This window comes from Notolabrus celidotus, chromosome 18 (assembly GCF_009762535.1).
Source record: "Notolabrus celidotus isolate fNotCel1 chromosome 18, fNotCel1.pri, whole genome shotgun sequence".
Classification (NCBI taxonomy): Eukaryota; Metazoa; Chordata; class Actinopteri; order Labriformes; family Labridae; genus Notolabrus; species Notolabrus celidotus.
The window spans coordinates 19,153,385-19,173,237 of record NC_048289.1 but is presented as its reverse complement, the minus strand read 5'-3'; the positions used below and the strand labels follow the sequence as shown (position 1 = coordinate 19,173,237).

At 44.0% G+C, this 19,853-nt stretch overlaps 1 protein-coding gene across 23 annotated transcripts in view; it reads left to right on the top strand.

The window, feature by feature from the left end:
- Nucleotides 1–19,433, top strand: part of tcf7l2 (transcription factor 7 like 2) — a 96,163-nt gene extending 76,730 nt beyond the window's left edge. For 2 of the 23 annotated variants that reach the window (XM_034708430.1, XM_034708435.1), the window contains 11 exons: nucleotides 2,281–2,413; nucleotides 5,010–5,112; nucleotides 6,023–6,109; nucleotides 10,205–10,330; nucleotides 10,429–10,591; nucleotides 10,840–10,947; nucleotides 11,629–11,677; nucleotides 12,448–12,498; nucleotides 13,704–13,776; nucleotides 14,964–15,024; nucleotides 17,172–19,433. In XM_034708430.1, coding sequence (XP_034564321.1) covers nucleotides 2,281–2,413; nucleotides 5,010–5,112; nucleotides 6,023–6,109; nucleotides 10,205–10,330; nucleotides 10,429–10,591; nucleotides 10,840–10,947; nucleotides 11,629–11,677; nucleotides 12,448–12,498; nucleotides 13,704–13,776; nucleotides 14,964–15,006 — 936 coding nt within the window. In that variant the 3' untranslated portion in view covers nucleotides 15,007–15,024; nucleotides 17,172–19,433. Of the gene's footprint in view, nucleotides 1–2,280; nucleotides 2,414–5,009; nucleotides 5,113–6,022; nucleotides 6,110–10,189; nucleotides 10,331–10,428; nucleotides 10,592–10,839; nucleotides 10,948–11,613; nucleotides 11,678–12,447; nucleotides 12,499–13,703; nucleotides 13,777–14,338; nucleotides 14,412–14,963; nucleotides 15,025–17,171 lie in introns of all 23 variants that reach the window. The other 21 variants (XM_034708416.1, XM_034708425.1, XM_034708411.1 and 18 more) reach the window with 15 other exon arrangements.
- Nucleotides 19,434–19,853: the final 420 nt, after the last annotated feature.

Below are 19,853 nucleotides of genomic sequence, written 5' to 3'. Positions count from 1 at the left end.
CCCCCCAAATAAAACTTATGTTGTTTCTTTGACTTTGTTCCCATAATCAGCCTCTTCCTTTAGTGGACTCATGCAATGATGAAGGCAGCATCCAGTCCAGCCCCTTACTTTCCCTCACTTGCACAAAAAAAGAGCACTCTCCTAGACCAGAAAGTGACTGTGATGTAAATCAGCTGCCTTCTAGCTCTCGCTCCCTCTCTCAATGTCCCACACACACACCCTCTCTAACACCCTGTGTCTAAATGTGGACTCAGTGGATGGGCATTTTGAACTGTCTTCTCAATGGCCGGGGCCCCTGGACAAAAGAACTCATTTAAATGGCCACTAAAGCTTTTCAGCACCGAGAGATGAAGAATTGACAACATTCTTTCACATCATTACCCGAGGGAGGAGCGGGGAGACGTGAAGGAGGAGGTTAGGAGGTGAGAGATAGGGAGGGAGAGGGGGACTAGAGGAAAAAGAGGCAACTAGGGAGAGGCCATCTTCTAGCATTCTGTCATAACCTCCATCCTGATTGTTTTTCGACCAGTTTCTCCTTTTCATCCCGCTGTTCTCCATGTGCAGATCAGATCAGGGAGCCCAATGAAAACGAGGGACTGCCTTGGTTTGTGTTTCTTTTTTTTTTTTTTAACGAACCCCATTCCACCTCCAACCCACCACCCCCCTCTACACAAACACATACACACCCCCCTCTCCAGCCCTTCTCTTTCCTTCTCCCCTCCACAGCCTTTCAGCTCAGGGCTGTGAATGAGTCCCAGGAGTCCCTCTGCCTCCCTGGAGTTCTGCTGGGGTTCATTAATCTTTCATTGGGACCATGGCAATAGGGAATGCCCCCCCTCCCCTCCCCTCCCCTCCCTGCTCCTGCTTCCCCTAGCTTTCCTCTCCTCCACCACTGCCACAACAGAATGGAGGTCTGGATGGCTGGGATTGTATGGACGACACACTTGGAAGACTTAGCTACCACTGTGAAAACTCAGCACCAGGGGTCTGGATGGATTGTGGGTGTTTAGGGCTTGTTTAGGGGCATGAAGGTTTCCCTCACATTTGTCTCACCCTAAGCCCACACAGCCATGCATTTGTATTGCCAATGAGCATCTTATGTATGTATGCCCCTCCCTCCAAACATCTAGTCCCATTAATGTTTTTCAAAGTCGGTTGCAAATGCGCCACACTGGAGCTTTTTCTTCCTCCTTTCTTGCACGGGTTAAAGTCGCTAATGAGGGTGTGTGGCCTCTGAGAGAGCAGAAACACACACACACACACACACACACACACACACAGAAACACGCACACACACAAGCAGCTTGGTGTCTGACTCCTCTCCCCCCTGAACATATCACCCATGTTATGATAAGCCTGATTAGTGCTGCTTCTTTGACTTGCTGAGGGCAGGATAAGGATGTGTGGGTAAAGAGGCGAGAGCAGCCTCTTCCACCAGTCTAATCTACAGCACAGCTCTAATCTGGTTATCTCGTGGTCGGTGGGGACTGTGCGTGTGTTAGTGTCTGTCTCGGCTCTGGCCCCGATGAGAGGGGGGCTGAGCTCTGGTTAACGCAAAGGGGCCCACGGCAGCAGCACACCCCTAAAGCTCCACTGTAATCTTTGGGTAATTGAAAAAAGGGGGCCTGCACCACTTAGGAGCACAAAGAGAAGATTACATAGCTAAAACTAATTTGGCAAAAATGCAGAAATGGATTTTCAGCCCCACCTCCTCTCTCCTAACCCTTTTATTACAATACACCCCTTACTCTCCGTGAACCGGGGCCCCTGGGGGGGATCGACGAGGGGAAGGGGAGCAAGGAAAGGGAGGCTGGAGAGCAGGGAGGAAGAGGAGGAGGAGGAGGAGAGTGGAGCGCCGACTGGATCTGCTAATGACTGTGGATTTACACGCGCTGCCTTGATTTCGTGGTTTACAGATGATCGATTACTTCACTGCAACAGCGGTTAAAAGTGCCCCATCACACATCAGACCCAAATGTGAACTGGCAACCCCCCAAAGCCACTTAGATTGTGTTACTGGATTCCAGGGTGACACCGCAGAAGTGTTTTTAATTACAAACCACACTATTTTCACTGTGGTTTGGTGGTTTGGCACCTCAAGAGTACCCGGAATGGGATAGCTCTTCTTTCCAAGAGCCTTCAGACTGGGTTGTAACCCTGTGGCGAACATGAGCGATCTCTAACCCTGATCCCAAATATTAACATCCTGATTTCTTTTTTTCTCTCCCCCTCTTTCTCTCTTATCTTCCTCTCCCTCTGTGTTCTCCTTCTTTCTCTCAGTCTAATAAGGTTCCAGTGGTACAGCACCCTCACCATGTGCACCCTCTCACACCTCTGATCACCTACAGCAATGAGCACTTCACACCGGGGAACCCCCCACCTCACCTACAGACAGACGTGGATCCCAAAACAGGTAAAAACCAATGAAATACCAGCATTTCTATTAGCAACATGCTAACAAAAACACATTTAGGAACCAATACAGTGTGTTAAAATATGTTTAAAAGAAGGTCAAAACTAAAAGTTGAGAAACCCACAGAGTCAGATCTCCTCACGTCAGGGACATCACCCCTCTCTAACTGTTTGCACTGCTGGGTGTGTAAATGTTTTATTATGCCCTGCCAACATGGCTTACATATTCACGACTCTGTTTGTCTGCATGGCGTCTCTGTGTCTGTCTCGAGTCATATTCTTGTAAAAACAACTCTAGATTAAAATATGAATCACATGTCAGGTTTACAATACAGGGCACACATAGGCTTGATTTTGTTAACACCAAATGTGTATCATGTAATGCATATTGTTTGCAAAATTGTACACTAATTTAGACTTAGACTTAGAACTTTTATTTGTCCACATTGTGGAAAATTGCCTTCAGCTTCACAGACAAAATGACAATACAACATTTTAAGACAAAAACAGAGAGAGCACTTGGGATTCTTCCTGGTGATTGCCAGCAGAATTCTTTTAAGGAGCCAGTATAAAATATGGAGTATAATTTTTCTTTAGAATGAGAGAAGAATCATAACTGAGGCAAAGAGTGACACATTCTAGTTGCCTCTGGTTGCTGTGATCTGTTCCTAATTTATTTAGCCTCAACGCCCATAAACTTGGGTTGCTTCAGTGGCAAAACGTCTCCTCTTTTTGGTACAGAAACATCCAGTGGCAGGGCTTTAAACAAGAGTTAAGGGTCCTCACATTGAAATACCAGAGAGCAACCAGTGAGGCTGTCTGTGTCCAAATAAGAGCTCAAAGTCCTCAAAATAGAAGTTTTGACCTAAATAACCGGGCTTCGTCAGCTTTTCAGTTATCATCTCACTTCCTGTCAGAGCTGTTGTTACATCTTTGCAGCCTGTTGATCCTGCGGTATCCACATTTAGCAGTCAGGTCCAGCCCACACATCCCTCTCACTCACTACCGCTCAGCGTACATTTTTAGCCAATTCCATTCATTTCCGTGAGCATCTTGACCCAGCGCTTTATTTGGTTAACCGTCATTCAGCTCACCCTTTCAGGTTAATGCATTTCCCAGTGTTCTCTGGTGTATTCAGACAATGTTTTAGGTAATAATGTTCCCTTATTATGATGGTCCTTACAAGGGGGGAATAATGCGCCAGCTGCTGTTTAATGTAGTGCTTAATGGGGCTGCTTAATTGGGCTCAGTGTTTAATTAATTAATGAGCCATATTAGGTCTTCAGCGCTGGGTGGCGATGGGATAATGTACTGAGGCTTTCTTTTTTTAATATAATTTTTTTTTTTATAAGCATGGGAAGTTTTCCGCTGCTGCACAGTACAGCACATTGTCCATCAGTAACAGAATCCCTCTCTAGAGTCAGTTCCTGGATAACCTGGATCAGATCAGCTGCAAATTTTGGGTGTAACCGCCAGCAGCAGCCAAGTCCTGATCTATGAAGACTGACTGGCTCTACTTCAGCTGTGTTTTCACAGGTCGAAATGTCTGTAACAACAGCTGCAAAAAAGGCAAAGCCAGCTGTGTGGAAGAAAGTGCCAAAATAAAAGTCCCTCTGGTTCCTGGTCTACTGAGCACAGCTCCTCTCGCTGGGCTTTTTTACACGTCTAGAGTTCCATGTTTCAAGTTTGTCATAAGAAAGAGAGTTATTTTTACACCCGAGACCTTTTCATGGCGTTTGTTCAGGGCAGCTTGTTGATGTTTTTTTATTTTTTATTTTGGGCTTGTCAGCCGCCATGTGAGATACAGGCAGCACCGCAGAAGCTGTGATTGCTCGGCGATGCCTGCAACAAGAGTTGTCCTCAAATTGGACATCTTTGTCACCGTTTCTCTGCTGAGGATGAGACACAAGACGCCAATAAATACACAGCTTTTTCATTTAGAGTGTCAAATATTTGGTCAATTTGAGGATGTAATGATCGCACATTAAAGACAGATGTATCAAACTTAGACTGAATAAGACTTGGCTAAAATTTGGAGCTGATTCTGAGCATAATTATGGAGCGCATCCCTCTATCCTTCCTATCCATCTAGCCTCCGTGTCTGTGTAAATCAGCCTGAATCAAACGTTAGCCCAGTATTAGCAGCTCTGTGATCACAGTGAAGGCTTTAATTATATTGTTGTGTTTTGTTAACTTCTAAACCTCCGTCATTTTACATCATTAGTCTCCTGAATCAGCAGACAAATGTGACAAGAATCGTGTTGGTGTTTTCTCCTCACCTCTCTCACCCTGCAACACATTGTGCTGCTGCTGCTGCCACCGCCGCTGCTGCCGCCGCCTCAAAGGCCTTTGATCAGGAAGTGTGATTTAGCACTGTGTGTACATGCGAGCAACAAGCCCTCTTCCTCCTCCTCCTCCTCCTCCTCTTCTTCCTCCCATCTGCACTCCTGTGATGTCTGCCCCGTTCAGATGTGAAACTCTTGACAAAGAATTGAATCCATGCTCTGACAAAGATTTGGTTTCTCTCTCTTTCTCTCTGTCATCATCCTTTCTGTCCACCTCCTCTCTGCTCCTTCATCCTCCTTCTTCTTCCACAGGAATTCCAAGGCCTCCTCATCCTCCAGATATATCCCCTTATTACCCACTGTCACCTGGCGCTGTCGGCCAGATCCCCCATCCGCTAGGATGGTTAGTACCACAGTAAGTGAAACCTTTTTTACTTCTCTTTTTTGTCTTAAGAGGAAACAACAAAAATCAAACAAAAAGCTACCTTACATGTGCATCCTGAGTACGAGGATGGTATTTTTTATGTTTAAACTCAATAATGTAAGCTGTCTCTGGTCTCCTCCTCCTCCTCCTCCTCCCTCCTCCAAAACTCAAACTTGATCCTTTAACTTTGTGAAACACTCACTCCTAGACGAGAGCAGCCTCCTCAGGCCCTCTCCAACCTCAACTTGCTACTTTCTGGCAAATACTATTTTGCATGTCTCTGTATGGTCCAATTTGAGTAATGAACCGTGATTGCCCGTATTTTACCCACAATTCCACATGGGGGCTCTCCCCTGGTAACTCTTGTCAACACTTGTTAATATGACAAAAGGCTACAAATTAAGCTCTGTTAATTTAATGTTTTCTCACCGCGATCTAAATACCGAGAGAGGCCCCGAGCGCAGCCACGGCGCCCTTTGATTTGCTGCACTTTATTTTGGTATAAATTTACATTCATTATTGTTTGTCTTTGAATGTGTAGACCTCAATTAGCGTGATGGCTCCATTAAAGAGACCCGCGCTTCGTCTTTAATTATCACAACAAAACACCTAGTTCCAGCTCGGGGAGGAACAGGGCCCCACTCTGTCGACACCGAGCGAAGGGTTATGAAATTTAATTAGCCATCGCTATCAAGATTTGTGGCATTCAAATTGTTCAGAGTTTTCCTCCCTTTGATCCGCGCTCTGCAATCCCCTAGATTTTTGTCCTGATCAAATGAGAATAAAGAGGCCCACAGTGGGGAGAGGAGCGAGACAGAGGGCTTTACCTTCTCCTCTTCCATCAACCCTGCTCCTTTACCTAACTCGCCTTTCTTCTTTTCTTCTCTCCCTCCCTTCTCAGGCAAGGTCAACCTGTTTACCCAATCACAACAGGGGGTTTCAGACACCCCTACCCAACTGCGCTCACTGTCAACGCATCCATGTCAAGGTGAGTTGAGCCTCTAGGAGCAAAACACACACACTGTTTCACACCTTACTTTTACATTCAGTTTTGTGTTTGTGTTGGCTGCTCACACACACACACACTGAGAGCAGCAACTTCTCCCTTAAGGAGAGCTCACACTCCCCATCTCTGTGTGTTCAAAAGGCCAATCCTCCAGTGTGGCGCTCCAGCTCGTGTGCTCAAATATTAATTATATTTATCATTTTCTAATGAGGCCCCTGAAGAACATTTACCCCCACTGCATGTCAGGCAGATCTGAAATGAGCTGGGGCATGTCCTCGCTGTGAGTTTGAGCAGCCAGACACATAAACAAACACGGCAACACTTTGAAGAGGGACTACATGATAGAAGTCCGGGGCGCTGACACTTGGCTAGCGCTTTGGTCCAGCCCCGTAAGGGTCCAGCTCAAGTGCTGCTGTGGACATTAGTGCACCCAAGGGAGTGGGTATATGTGTATTTGTTGCCATCTTGTATACATGTGTGTGTGTTTGTCAGTTTAATGTTAAACTGCTTACTACTCCCTCAAGGGGGATGCACGTCCTCTGTGTTAAGGGTGGGAAAGGGATTAATTTTGGATGGTTTCTGGGTCTGGAACAGTCAGAAAAAGCAGCAACACTGAAAACAAACACCACCCTCCTCCTCCTCCTTCTTCTTCTTCTTCTTCACTCCCTCTGCTCCTCCTCCTCCTCCTCCTCTGTGCAGCAGGGGACTTTTATTTGGTACAAGCTGGTTAACAGTCCAGGGATGAGGCAGAGCTTTAGTTTAATTACAGCCTGATTGGAAAAGCAGCTCCTGAGGGCAGCATGTTTAGACCTCTGTGACATTGATGGATCATGTAGATGCAGGAAAGAAGGCAGGGAGAAGAGGGGGGGAGGGGGGGAGGGAGGAGCAGTGAACAGGGAATTACATTTTCTTAAAGTATAGCCCTGAGAATAAGGAAAAGCAAAGGGAAACAGAAAGAGTTGGTGCAGCTTTCTCTGTACTTTCCTTTAAGTGATTCATGCATCAAAACACTTTTTAGAAGAAGTAGAAGAAGAGTGTCTGGATTTCTCCTCCTGAGCCAGTCCAAGGCCACAAAGGGTCAGACGACGGGTCTGCCCAGACGTCTGCATCTGGCAGCAGCGCCCGACCAAACCTGGGCTTTAAGTGACTGCTAATTTGGTCCCTTAATGACAGCCTCTACATTGTGATCATCTTATTTCCAGTGTAGTTAATTGAATATACTGGCTGGGGTGTGTTGGAGAAAGGGGGGGACTGGCCATGGGGAAGAGCTAATGCCCTGTGATGAGGCCCCCCTAATTGAATTAGTATAACTGAATAGATGGAGGGCTCTGGGAGCTCTCTGGAGGATGGAAGGGTTTAACACATCTTTAAAAAAAAAAAAAAAAAGAACTCCTCATGCATAGAAAATGCTCCAAATTCTGATTTTGACGGATCAGAGAAGTAAAAAAAAAAAGAAAGGAATTGGGTTGTAAAAATAAGTGAGATACCTTTCAGAAATAGCCTTCAGCCAGTTGGTTTTGTTCAAAGAATGAACCAGACTGTTGTGGCGGCTCGACAATTTTGTAGCCGGCGCACTAAGAGAAGGAAATCGGACAGCAAAAAGATGTCCTGGCCTTGTTCTCCTGTCGGGAGTGCTCTGCTTCAGTATCAGTCCCCCTGTGCTGCAACCCGACCTGAATTAGAATGCAGAGAACGAGCCTGGTACCTTGTAGTCCAGCAATGAGCACCTTACACCCAGGTCCTGTTAAAAAATGCATCATTTTAGGACAGGGGGAAAAAAGGGCCAAGGAGAGTAGAGACAGACAGCAGAGCAAATGAAAGACATTATTTTGATAATGGGGTTGGAGCCAGCGCAGGTCTCCTATAGTGTGTGTGTGAACGTGTGAATTTACGTGTGACAGGTGGGAGGATGTGAAGGCCCCTTTTGCCCCCTTATGCTTAAGCCTGCCCTTTGATATGTTCCCCCGTCATCCCGATCCGTCTCTTTTGCTCGGGAACGGGGAGAAGTGCACCGGCCGGATCATTACACATTAAACAGGCACGGGGGCTACCGCTACGCATTGGCAATTAAATGGCACTGGCTGACACTGGGCTTGCTGCGAGAGTGACCCCCCCTCCTCACCCCAGCACCGCCAGCCATTCATACCTTTCAGATTGAGACGTAGGAGCCCCGGGGTTGTGGGGTAGGTGGGTGGGTGGATGGAGGGGGGTTATATGCTGCGTCTCCCCTTTCCCTGTGTTGGTTAAATTGGTCCAAGGCGCTGCTTGCTGCTGATGAGCCCGAATGATGATGATGGTGATGATGATGCCCCTGCGCTTCAAAGGGATGGCCGTCATGTTTAAACCATAACCTGGGCCATGCAGTGGCAGCAGGGAGGGAGAAGAAGAAGGAGGAGGGAGGGGGAAGGAGGGGGGGGCAGTGGAGCAAGGAGGTGGTGAGGGGACAGGGAGGAGTGGAGAAGAAGAAAAAGAAGAAGAAGAGAAAAAATAGATCTTGGAACAGAGGAAATTTTAACAAGTGCACAGAGAGAGAAGGAGGGAGGAAACGGAGTGAGCAGAGAGAAAATGCAGCAGCTCTAATGATGGGCGATATGCAGCCAGTGCTGCCGAGCTCCCCATCAACGCATGACATGGCACAAACACCAATGTGTCAGTGATGAAGGGAGAAGAGGGGAAAGGAGAAAAAGAGGGAAAGAGTTTGAGGGGGGAGCGCACTGGCACTCCCCTGAGATGGCCTCCAACAGAAACTAGTTGTTCCTGGCGAGTTTATCCTCATCATTATATTCTGGCTCCGAGCCATGCAGCCAGACACAGCCGGATAATGAGCTGCTTTAAAAAAAAAAAAAAAAAAGAATTATTCCTCCTCCTTTTGCTTCTCCTTCATCCTCCTCTCTTCTCGTAAATTTGTGTGTGGTCACGTGGAGCCGAGGCGCTGTAAACATACACATGCAGATGGATGCGCAGACGTTCAAATAATCTGATGCTAATAATTAGTGTTGCTGGAAGCGCATACACTGTACGACATACAGCACAGCACAGCACAGCAGTGTTGCTGCTACGGCTGCTCCGGCCTGGGAAAGCATTCCAAAATAAGGGTTTCTGGACTAGTTATTGGGACCAGTTGGAGAATATGAAATGATGATGGGAGTGTAGAGGCATGAAGATAAAAATGTCAGTGCTGCTGACAGTGCTGAATGTGCAGAAAAAGAATGGGAGAAAGCAAATAGAGGCCGAATACCTGCAGTGATGCTAGACTTTGATAGAGGATTTTAATCTAGTTTGCAAAATGTGAAAAAAGAGATAATGGTCCCAGTTTTTCCCCCTGTGCAAAAGCAGGTATTTTCATATCAGTGAAACTATGAAATATGTAATTTCTTTAAATGAAGTGAAGTTAACTCGGTGGCGCTTATCATCCATGGATGAAAGATATCGTCACTGCTTCTTAAATCTTAATTTGAAACCATGTCCCTTAAATCTTATTTAATTGTCCCTTAATAAAGCTCACACAAGAGGGCTTCTTCTACATCTTATGATCACTTTTTAACACTGATATATCCAACAGAACTATGAGCCAACAAGTTTTATTGAAAGTGAACATCTACCTGTAGTGCTTATGACACTCTTAGCTGGTGAACCTCAGTGAAGGGTCCCATTAGAGTGAGGTTAAAACACTCTTGGCTCAAGTGTCGAAAGTTTTTTGGGGGATGTGAAAATATGGCATTCACGTTTGGCCTTTTGCCGTTACGCTTATACAATGTTTGACTTTCTATGCTGTTATATCTGTGTGTGAATGTAAAAATGTTCAGGCTGGAGACTTTCACCATTTTGAGAAGTAAATGATAAAACAGGATGTAGCCTTGGTGATCTTCATGTAGATGTTTGTTTGTGTATCTATGTCTTTTCTTGTGACTAAAGGCCGATTCCATTTCTATGAAAGCAGTAAGAAAAACAAAGTTTGACATGTATTTGAAAGTTTGAAATGGAACTGAGCCCCTTTAGTCTTGTGTTTACATGTCTGCCATCTTCTCATTTCACCCGTGTCCATTCTGACGATTTACACAGTCTTCTGTCCTCCAGGTTCCCCCCACACATGGTGCCCCCCCACCACAGTTTGCACACCACCGGCATCCCACACCCCGCCATCGTCACACCCAACGTCAAGCAGGAATCCTCCCACAGTGACATCAGCTCCCTCAACAGCTCGTGAGTACACTCTCATACTTGAAGTGGAAGTCTCACCTGATTTTAATCACAGGGTTCAGGTTGCTCAATTTTTTTCTCCCCCTCTTGTCCTACCACAGGAAACAGTCAGACGCTAAAAAGGAAGAGGAGAAGAAGAAACAGGTCCACATAAAGAAGCCTCTGAATGCCTTCATGCTCTACATGAAGGAGATGCGGGCTAAAGTGGTGGCCGAGTGCACACTGAAGGAAAGTGCTGCCATCAACCAGATCCTTGGGCGAAGGGTAAGTCCTGGAAGATCTTCAGACACACAGAGACTCTTTGAGGGTCAAAGTCAAGCATGCAGACAAACAGAAGTTATCTCATGACATTTTACATCAAGAGCATATTATGAGACACTACATTTATCCTTAACTAAGCAGCAGTAGTGAGGAAACCTCAAGTAGAACCAGATTCATTTGTGGATAGCCGTCTGCCATTACTGAAGATTTCTCTCCTCTTCATGTTGGAAATATTCTTCTGTCTTTCTCAGTGGCATGCCCTATCGCGGGAGGAGCAGGCCAAGTACTACGAGCTGGCCAGGAAAGAGCGACAGCTCCACATGCAGCTGTACCCAGGCTGGTCAGCACGAGACAACTATGTAAGTTTTTAAGTTTACAAGTCGTAAAGGGGAGGACGAAGAACTGGTTCAGTCACCGTTTTCTCTCAGTGGCCTGACCAGAATGAGTTCTTCTTTTTTTGCATTTTTTTTTACAGCCTGAAAGATCACCTGTATTTTTTCCTGTATCATGTGTATCAGAGAATAGAGACATGGCCTTGACTCATCTTACGATTAATAACAACGTCCAACAATCAGTTTGTTTACGTGAATGTTCTACACCTTGTTCTGACACATGAGCGTGCAGGTTTTCATCATTCATGTCCAGTTTTTTTTGGATCAGACTGACCGGATCAAGCTGCCTAAGAGAAGAAGTAGATTCTTGTTGAGACGTCTGGATGTTCACAGAGCAGGGGAAAATAAGACAAAAGATTACAGAAAATAATAAAAAGAGCAGAAAACAAGAGAGAAGGAGGGAGGGAGGGAGGGAGGATTGTGCTCTGGCCTGCAGTGTCTGTTACAAACCGGAGGGCAGAGAGAGAGAGAGAGAGAGAGAGAGAGAGAGAGAAAGAAAAGGCAGAGAAAGAATGAATGAATAAATAAGTAAACACAAAGATGAGTCCTACTCTCTGTTTCATGTTTTGGGCATTCTGCAATATAATAACTAAGGTTCCTGTCTGTGTCTATTTTTTTCTTTCTATTTTTTTGGCGGCTAACCAACAGGGGAAAAGGAAGAAGAGAAAAAGGGAAAAGCAGCAAGCAGAGAGCAATGGTAAGTGAGCTGCAATTATCTCTCATATTAGAAGAGCCCCATCATGTGTCAGGCAGATGTGACATGTTGCAAGATAAAAGTCAAGCTAGTTTTTTGTGTGTGTTATGTTTCTTTTGTGTGTGTGTTATTGTGCCTGGCTTTTTTTTTCTTTCTTTTGGTATAGATATGCTACCCAATGCAATATTTAAATGGTAGAGTTGCTTGTAATACCCCCCTTTTCCCCATTTTCCCCCTTAGCCTTCCCCAGCTAATAACAACTGAATATGCATGACCCCCCCACACTCCCTCACCTCCCCTCTGACATTCCCTCCCCTCCCTCCCTATTTTGCCCCTTAGCGTTCTGGTATTGTGATATGTATGTTTTGAGAATGTGAAGTTGAAGCATTGTGAAAGCCATTAACTTTGCTAGTGTTGTGTGCGTGCCCCCCCTCCCCTCCCTTATCCCCCTGTTTTATAATGCCTGTGCCCTGCAGATAGACTGCACTACAGTACTGTATGTGTGCATTTGAGTATGTGTGTGTTGTGCTTTTTGGCTGCCCTTTGCTTGCTTTCATGCATGCTTAAGAAAAAACAAATCACTTACACCTTTAAAATTAAGGAGGTTTGCTAATTTTCTTTATGATTTATCCATTATTTTTTTTTTAAATCTCATGATTCATATTCTTCTGATCGTGTTGTGAGGAGACATGGCGACTTGTTATTTATGTATTTTGCGCTCGTTTGGTGACGGATTTCTTCTTGAAGGCCTCTTTATCTGTTCTTTTTTTCAGAACACAGAGAATATTTTCCAAACCCTTGCCTTTCACTCCCTCCGATTACAGGTGCTAATGTCATTTTGAGTATTAAATTACTAACTTGTTTTATTTTTCTTCTTTTTATTCCGTAATTTCTTAAGTAATGTCTATTTATATATCAATGAATGTGTATTATTTCAGTTTTTTAGTATGTTAATTGCTCCTTTTGCTTTGTTTGCTGCTTTATTATCATTAATAAATGTTTCAATGTTACTTAAAGCTAAGTTAAACTTTCTTTAATTACTTTTTATTACTCATGTTGCTATTTAGCTCAAAGCATATACAGTATTTTGGCATAATCTTGCTTGAGGAAGTGATAAAATAAAGTTAGATTGTGGAGTGTTAGCTGAAGGATGTGATGTCAGGGTAAACCTCCTTAATCTGTATGCTTCAAGTATCGCCGCTTGAGCCTTTCCTACAGGCCAGCATGAGTTTGGCCGACTTTAAAATCCCTTCAAATTTCTCTACTCGTACAAGACCTGGACTCAAACACTAGCAGATCCTGCTGTCACTCTGCTCAACCACTGATAAAGACTCAATTATTGGGTAGAGCTGAAGTGACTGGCAGCTTTTTTGTGTGCGTGTCTGCAACAGAAGCGCCAAAGTTGGTGGAAAACAGTCAAGTGTTTGATGCCAGGTCTGAAGAGTAGATTCCCCCTCTTCAGGTTCCAGCCTTTTTAATCCTTCCCCTGGCTAGGGCTAACTCACTACCGTGCTGTTTTAGCCGCCTGCTGCCTAGTTCTACTACTTTGACCTTGTCCTTTTGATAACATCTTGCAGCAAGTTAATCCAATCTGCATTTTGCTCCATTTTTATCCTCCAGACTAAATAAGCACATCCTATCTGCAGCTTTAACTCTAGTCAGTTTTAGATTACACAACCTGAAAGCAGTTTTCCTTCCCTGCTAATGTCTTAATTTGATTACTTGCATGCATTTTGATTTTACTAATGTCTGAAACACACTAATTGTGTTCAGTCCTATCTTGAAAGGCACACTTGAGAATGGCTTTGAGGGATTTTAAGGGGGGGGTTTCTTGCACATTGAGCCACTGCAAAGCTTCATAGATTCACTGTTACCTGTTTTTTCTCCTCATTTCTCTCCTCCTTTTATTTTAATTTCGGCTCCTTATGGTTTTGTTTTTGGTTCTATCCCTCCTCCTCTTCCTCCTCCTCCTCTTCCTCCTCTTCCTCCTCCTCTATGCTGGCTTCCCCCCTCCCTGTCGCGGCATCAGACCTGAGCGCTCCTAAGAAGTGTCGAGCGCGCTTTGGGCTCGACCAACAGAATAACTGGTGTGGCCCGTGCAGGTGTGTATGGTGTGTGCTTGCACCGGCCAGGGCCAGGTGAAGGCTGCTGGGTTACTGTACACTGGGACTTCCTCCTCTTTTTTCCTTTTTTTTGCACACTGCTGCCTCTTCCTCTCTTCCCCTCCCCTCTGTCTGCCCCGTCAGGCTACTGTGACCTCTCAGCTTCCTCCAGCCACGCCCTGCCGGTCTATCTCTAGGCTATCACTATTTGATTTGTAGCTCCTTTTTTTTGGGAAGAAGGGTGTTCACTTTTTTTTTTTTTTTGCTCGAGTGTTTGTATGAGTGATGTTTGTGTGTGTGTGTTGATGCAGGAACATCTCTGGGGTTTTATTGCAGGATTTTAAGTACAAACAGCCTCACTGAGATTGGTCAGAAACTGGCAGGTCGGGGCTTGGAGGATCTGGAGTCAAATACGGAGGACATCCCAGTGTTAACCAGCCTAAACCTAAGCCCTGGCTACATGTTTTTGTCTGTGCAATGACGTGTCCATTTTTTCTTTCTTTTTCTTTCTTTATTTTTTTGTCTCTGTGTGTGTGTTTGTGTCTACCTCTTTGGCTAACAGATGCAAATACCCCAAAGAAGTGTCGTGCCTTGTTCGGGCTTGACCAGCTGAGTTTATGGTGCAAACCATGCAGGTATAACTGCTGTAGTACCAAATGGGAGGAAGACATCCACTTTGAGCAGCTTCTTCTTCTCCTAGATTAAAACATGTTTCCATCAGTGTGGTAACAGTTGGCAAACTTTCTCTGCTCCTTATTTCCTGACTTGAGGAGCTTCCTGCTGTAAATTCCCTCGCAGCATTTTTTCCTTATTAAACTCAGTTCAAGCCAAGCGGCAGAAAATGGATTTGAAAATAAGATTACCAAACTTTTATCTCAAGGAAACATCTTTCTGGGAGATCTTGATTTCCTAATGTCATTTGGAGTAATACTTCTGTGCGATCTGACTGCTTGAAATCCATTTTCTACCCGGGCCGTGAATAATTCCCTCCCATCCTAACTGTCATGTTTGTTCTAATTGGCGTCCTTTTTTGATTAACAATGTTATGCTTACAAATTTAGCCCTGCTTTCTATGAGGGCCTGCTCAGTGACACTCTTTTCTGTGCCCTCTTCCTCCTCCTCCTCCTCTTCCTCCTCCTTCTCCACCTCCTCTTCCTCCAAACTCCTCTTCAATAACCCTTACTTAGTCCCTACCTGTTGTCTTTCTGTTCTGACACAAGCAGTCTTTGAATTGGGAATATTTTCATGGTAGGTATTTGTTTCTGCTAAGTAATACCCTTCTCTGTGTCTGGCTTGCACCACACCCTGCCCCACTCTTCTCTGACACAACCAGCCATTTCAACACATTGTGTCTCATTGTTACTGCTGCTATATCTTTCCTTTGTTTTCATTCTTTATACATGTCCGCTTGTATTTCAACATTTTCATGATGTTAGTATTTTTGCTGCTCGTTACTGTCACTTTAAGAGGCAATACAGATTATTAGCTTATTTCAAAAGACATTTGTCACATTTTGTCACAAAGTCAAACACACTGACTGCCCAATATATATTGGACCGTTTCTCTTTAAGTAGGATTACCCACAAACCTGCCTCTACAGGACACCAGTTCTGGTGCTGCTTACCCTCCTCTCCATTAAATCTAACACTTATATTATCAAAAATGCTCCATTATTCCTTAAACAATAACAACACATCTGAAAAGCGCAATGATAGCATCTTCGTTCTAGGAGCCGAGAGGTTAAAAGTTCTCTCTGGGCTCCATTTCCTAAAAGATGCATCTGGTGTAATTTCCCCCGAGAGGGAGAAATCAATAACATACACGGGCACATACTATGAATCGATATGTCTGTTAAAAAATGGATATTAGCTCATTTGTTGCAGTTTGACAGACAGTTATCGAGGGCAAGATGTGTATGTAGTGGCAAAATGATACCTTTTTACGGCCGGTCGATACGCCGCACCACCCACTGCTGCAGTATCAGTGTAGGCTGCACTTAAAAGCCTCATCCCTGCTCTCATACAGACTTCTGCTAGTGCTCCTTTACTGTCCAGTGTTGTGTGTTTATCAGAAGTGTCTGCTTGTCTTTCACTCTAGCATGTAATCAAGGTTTTGGTAGCACTCTCATGTGATTATTCGAATGCCCCTGAACAGTCATCCGCTCTCATTTGGGGTTAATGTCGCTTTTATCCCCTTTACAATCACCAACAAAGGTTTGATTTTACAACTAAATTAAACACAAGTTCAGCTTTATATCTTTAAAATGCCATATTTTTTCTTTTCTGAACACCTTTGTCTTTTTTACTAACTCACTGTTAGTTTTAAATACTTGTACTCTGTGGCCTTAAGGCATCAAAATGATAGAATTGAGAGCTGAGAGAGGGGTCACTGGCAGGGTCAGGCTAAAGATGAGGTGGGCAGATGTACCGTATAGCCTATTCCCCCTTAACCAAATCTGAACACAGCAGAGTCACCACACATGAATGCAACATTACCCTCACTCTCTTAACTCCCCTCCCTCTCCCGTGCTCATCCATCGGGTTCCACTGAGCGCAAACGGGCCTGGCCTCAGGACACGGCAGGCAGAGGGGGGGAGGGTCCCGACCCCTGGCGAGAATGCAGACATGGTGCCTTGACCCCTCACGCACACACACTTGTGTCTGTGGGGCAGATTGCACTGTAGTGTAGGATCTTGTTGACTTTTATTTTTTATTTTTTTTGCCTCGTATCCAAACTCTGTCCCCTCAGGAGAAGAGAGAGTAGAGGTAGAGGAGCGAGACAGGTCCAGAAATCTCATGTTGCTGGAGAGAAGAAATAGAAAAAAAAGGCTGATCCCCCAGCTGTAGCTCTGCCTGTAAGAGAGGCTGAGTCTTACATCCAGAGAGCAACCATTACTACATCTAATCTGCTTCATTTCGTCCTCTTGTATCCTCATCTTCATAATTATCGCCCCACATATGTGCCTCCATTCTTCCTGCTGCTTCCTGTCCAAGTGCTTCACCTTTGATCTTTCCTTCATGTCTGTCCTGTGTGATGGTTCTGTGTTTGGAATTCGACCCACAACTTTATTCTTAGCACAAGTTTTACAAAGCTACTTAAAGGCACCTTTAGTTGTTTGTTGAGTAAAATACTTGATTGGATCATAAAAGATATATATTTACAATAAGTTATAGAAATGTAAGCCAAAAAAAACAACTAAAAGGAATTGAATGACATTGAATTTGAGAGCATTTGTCAATTCTTCAGACTCTGAAGCAAGGAGATAGAGAAAAACTTGTTACATTTTTTAAATTTAATGTCAATGGTGCGTTTAAGTCAGTAACAGTGCTAAGAGGCAATCCGTTTCGAAGATGTGGTGCTAAAAAATGTTTTCTTTCTCTCGCCTTGTCCCTCAGGAGAAAAAAAAAGTGCATTCGCTACATCCAAGGTGAAGGCAGCTGTGCCAGTCCTCCCTCTACGGACGGAAGCTTACTAGACTCCCCCCCATCCTCCCCCTCCTCAGTGGCCCCCTCCCCCTCCTCAAAAGAGTCCAAACCTCAGACTGAACAAATGCAACCTCTCTCACTGACTATGAAACCGGCCCACCAGCCACTCCACCACCCGCACCTCCTGGCTGGGCCTCCGCCATCATTGGTTCAGCTGGAAAACTCCGCTGCAGCTAGCAAAACGCCCGGCGCCTCCTCCCACAACGGAGCCCTGGAGCACGGCGGCGACGTCTCGTCCTCGCGGCAGCCGGGCTCCTCTGTGGCGTCCTCGATGGCCCGGCCCTCAGCATCGCTGTGTCATTCCCACTCGCTCCTCCCCTCCTCGGCCCCTCAGCCTCTGTCGCTAGTGACCAAGTCTATAGAATAGTCTGCCCTATTCTTCTCCTCTTTTCTAGCTCTGCACACACACACCTTTCTAGGCCCTCACTCTGCTATATTTCACTTACCGTCAGCTCTTTTTTCTCTTTCTGTTTCTGTGCCATAAGGCTTTGAAATTTTAGTTCTTATTTTATTAAAGTTCATTGGTCAATATTTGACCCGTCATTATCAAAAAAAATCTAATTATTATAAAGAAATGATACAATGAGCTGTAGTATAGCTTTGTGAATCTGCCAAAATTTTTATGAATTTAGTTTTGTCTTTTTTGTAGTGTTCAACAGTGCAAACAGAAAAATTATTTAGTTCAACTTCGAAATGTTTAAAAGACGGATATAAAAAGGTAGGCTAGATTATTCAATGAGCCCTTTTCTTGAAAGAGTTGGTTCTCCTTCTTTATTTGTATTAAATACGAGCTCGCGAACCAATCATCTGACATCTGTTCAAACTCTCGGAGGGCATGAGGCTAGCGGTGACACCTCTCTGAGGAACAACTTTAATTGTGATGTTACTTGTTCTTGTTTAAATGTACAGAATAATGGGGAGGGGGGGATTACTGTGTTAAATATGCATTCTTCCACTGCGTTGTCTTTTTTTCTTTGTTGTTTACCTATGGGGTGGAGTCAGGCAAGTTGGGTGGGCTTGAGGGGAGGTAGGGGTGGGAGGGTTGAGGGTTATTAAATTCAAAATGTCACAACGCTAGGACCAGTAGTATTTATTGCTTTAGAGATTGCTTGTTGTATCTTGTACGTGTCTCTTTTGACCTTTTTTTTTTTCTTAATACATTGTAAAAATATTTTTTCTTAAGGTAAGCGACTTATATATGAATGATCCATTTTTACAAGGAGGTTTTAAAAAGGCAAAATCTTTTTGTTATTGATTTCTTTCCTCGCTGAAAACCTGGATTCCACTCAGTGTACTGTGTAGATCTCATGAACAGAAGTATGCACAACTTCATTTCAAGAAATGCGTCTATAAGCCATTTTACAAAAAGAAGAAAAGAAAACTTGAAACAAGAGACAGTGGGTACCGTGTCTTCAGTAGTTGGAAACGTGTCTAAAGCCCTTCTTTTTTATTGCACAGTCACATCTCTCAGACTGTAGATTCGTGTACAGATTTTCCGTGCCAAATTTTGTGATAATTTTCTCTGCCCCTCTCTAACCACGCTGTAGGGATCTCTCTCTTTTTTTTTTGTTTTGTTGTCGTTTGTTTTTTTATTTCGATACCATTCTTTGCTGTGACGTTACATAGATTGCTATGTATGTAGTATAAATGTTGCTATAACAAATGTGTTTGGTAGCAAATTGTCAAATATTAAAATTTAAACTTAATAAAAGGCGGACATCATACTGTATAAACCCACAAGGGCCAAATTATGTATATTAGGAGGTTCATAAAAAAACTATTAAATACAAAAAAAATACACAAACTGCCACTTTAAGTACACTACTACATATAGGTAGATAGAAAAAATAGGCATGTTGATGTTGCAAGAGGCTGTAAAAAAAGCTACAAGAGAATCATCCACTCGGTGCCATTGTAGTTGACATGACGCGACTGTAATCTGTCGATTTCTTCTCTGGTTTATTAAGATGCTAATGATAAATAGTTTGAATGTTTCCTTAACGGCTGTGATGTTCCTGTTCTATTTTATGCTCTTATCTTTTTGTTTGTTTGTTTTTTCCTGTTATTTTAAATGGTTCCAAAACCATGTTTTTTTGTAATGAATAAATGTTTATGCTGTACAGTCTCTGTAGCATGCAGTTCTGTATTAATAAAAGCAACTTAGTATGTGCACATCTTTGCCCTCCTTTTATTCGAAGACTCTCAGGCAGGTGCAACGACTCAGAGAACGTTTACAGGTCACAGTTTCCCTCAAAGGTTAAAACAAAGAGGGGAAAATCAGGAGTTTTTTTCCGAACAGGTTTCAGTTTGTGATCCTGTTGCAAGTTGTCTTTTAGAGTGAAACACTGGCTGTTTTCGAAACCACCTTCTATATTAGCAGTAAGTACTGATTTGGCCAAAATTCAGTATATAGTAAGTAGTATGTGAACAAGAGCAAAATCTGCAGTTTGCCAAAACTCCCCGGATGTCGTACTGATTCGGGAAAATTTCACAGTATGCATCGGACCAGTCTGCCTCACGTACTGTTTCCCACAAGGCACAGTGCTCGTCTGCTTTTTCTTTTCTCTTCTTATTTTGATGGGGGAACTCAGT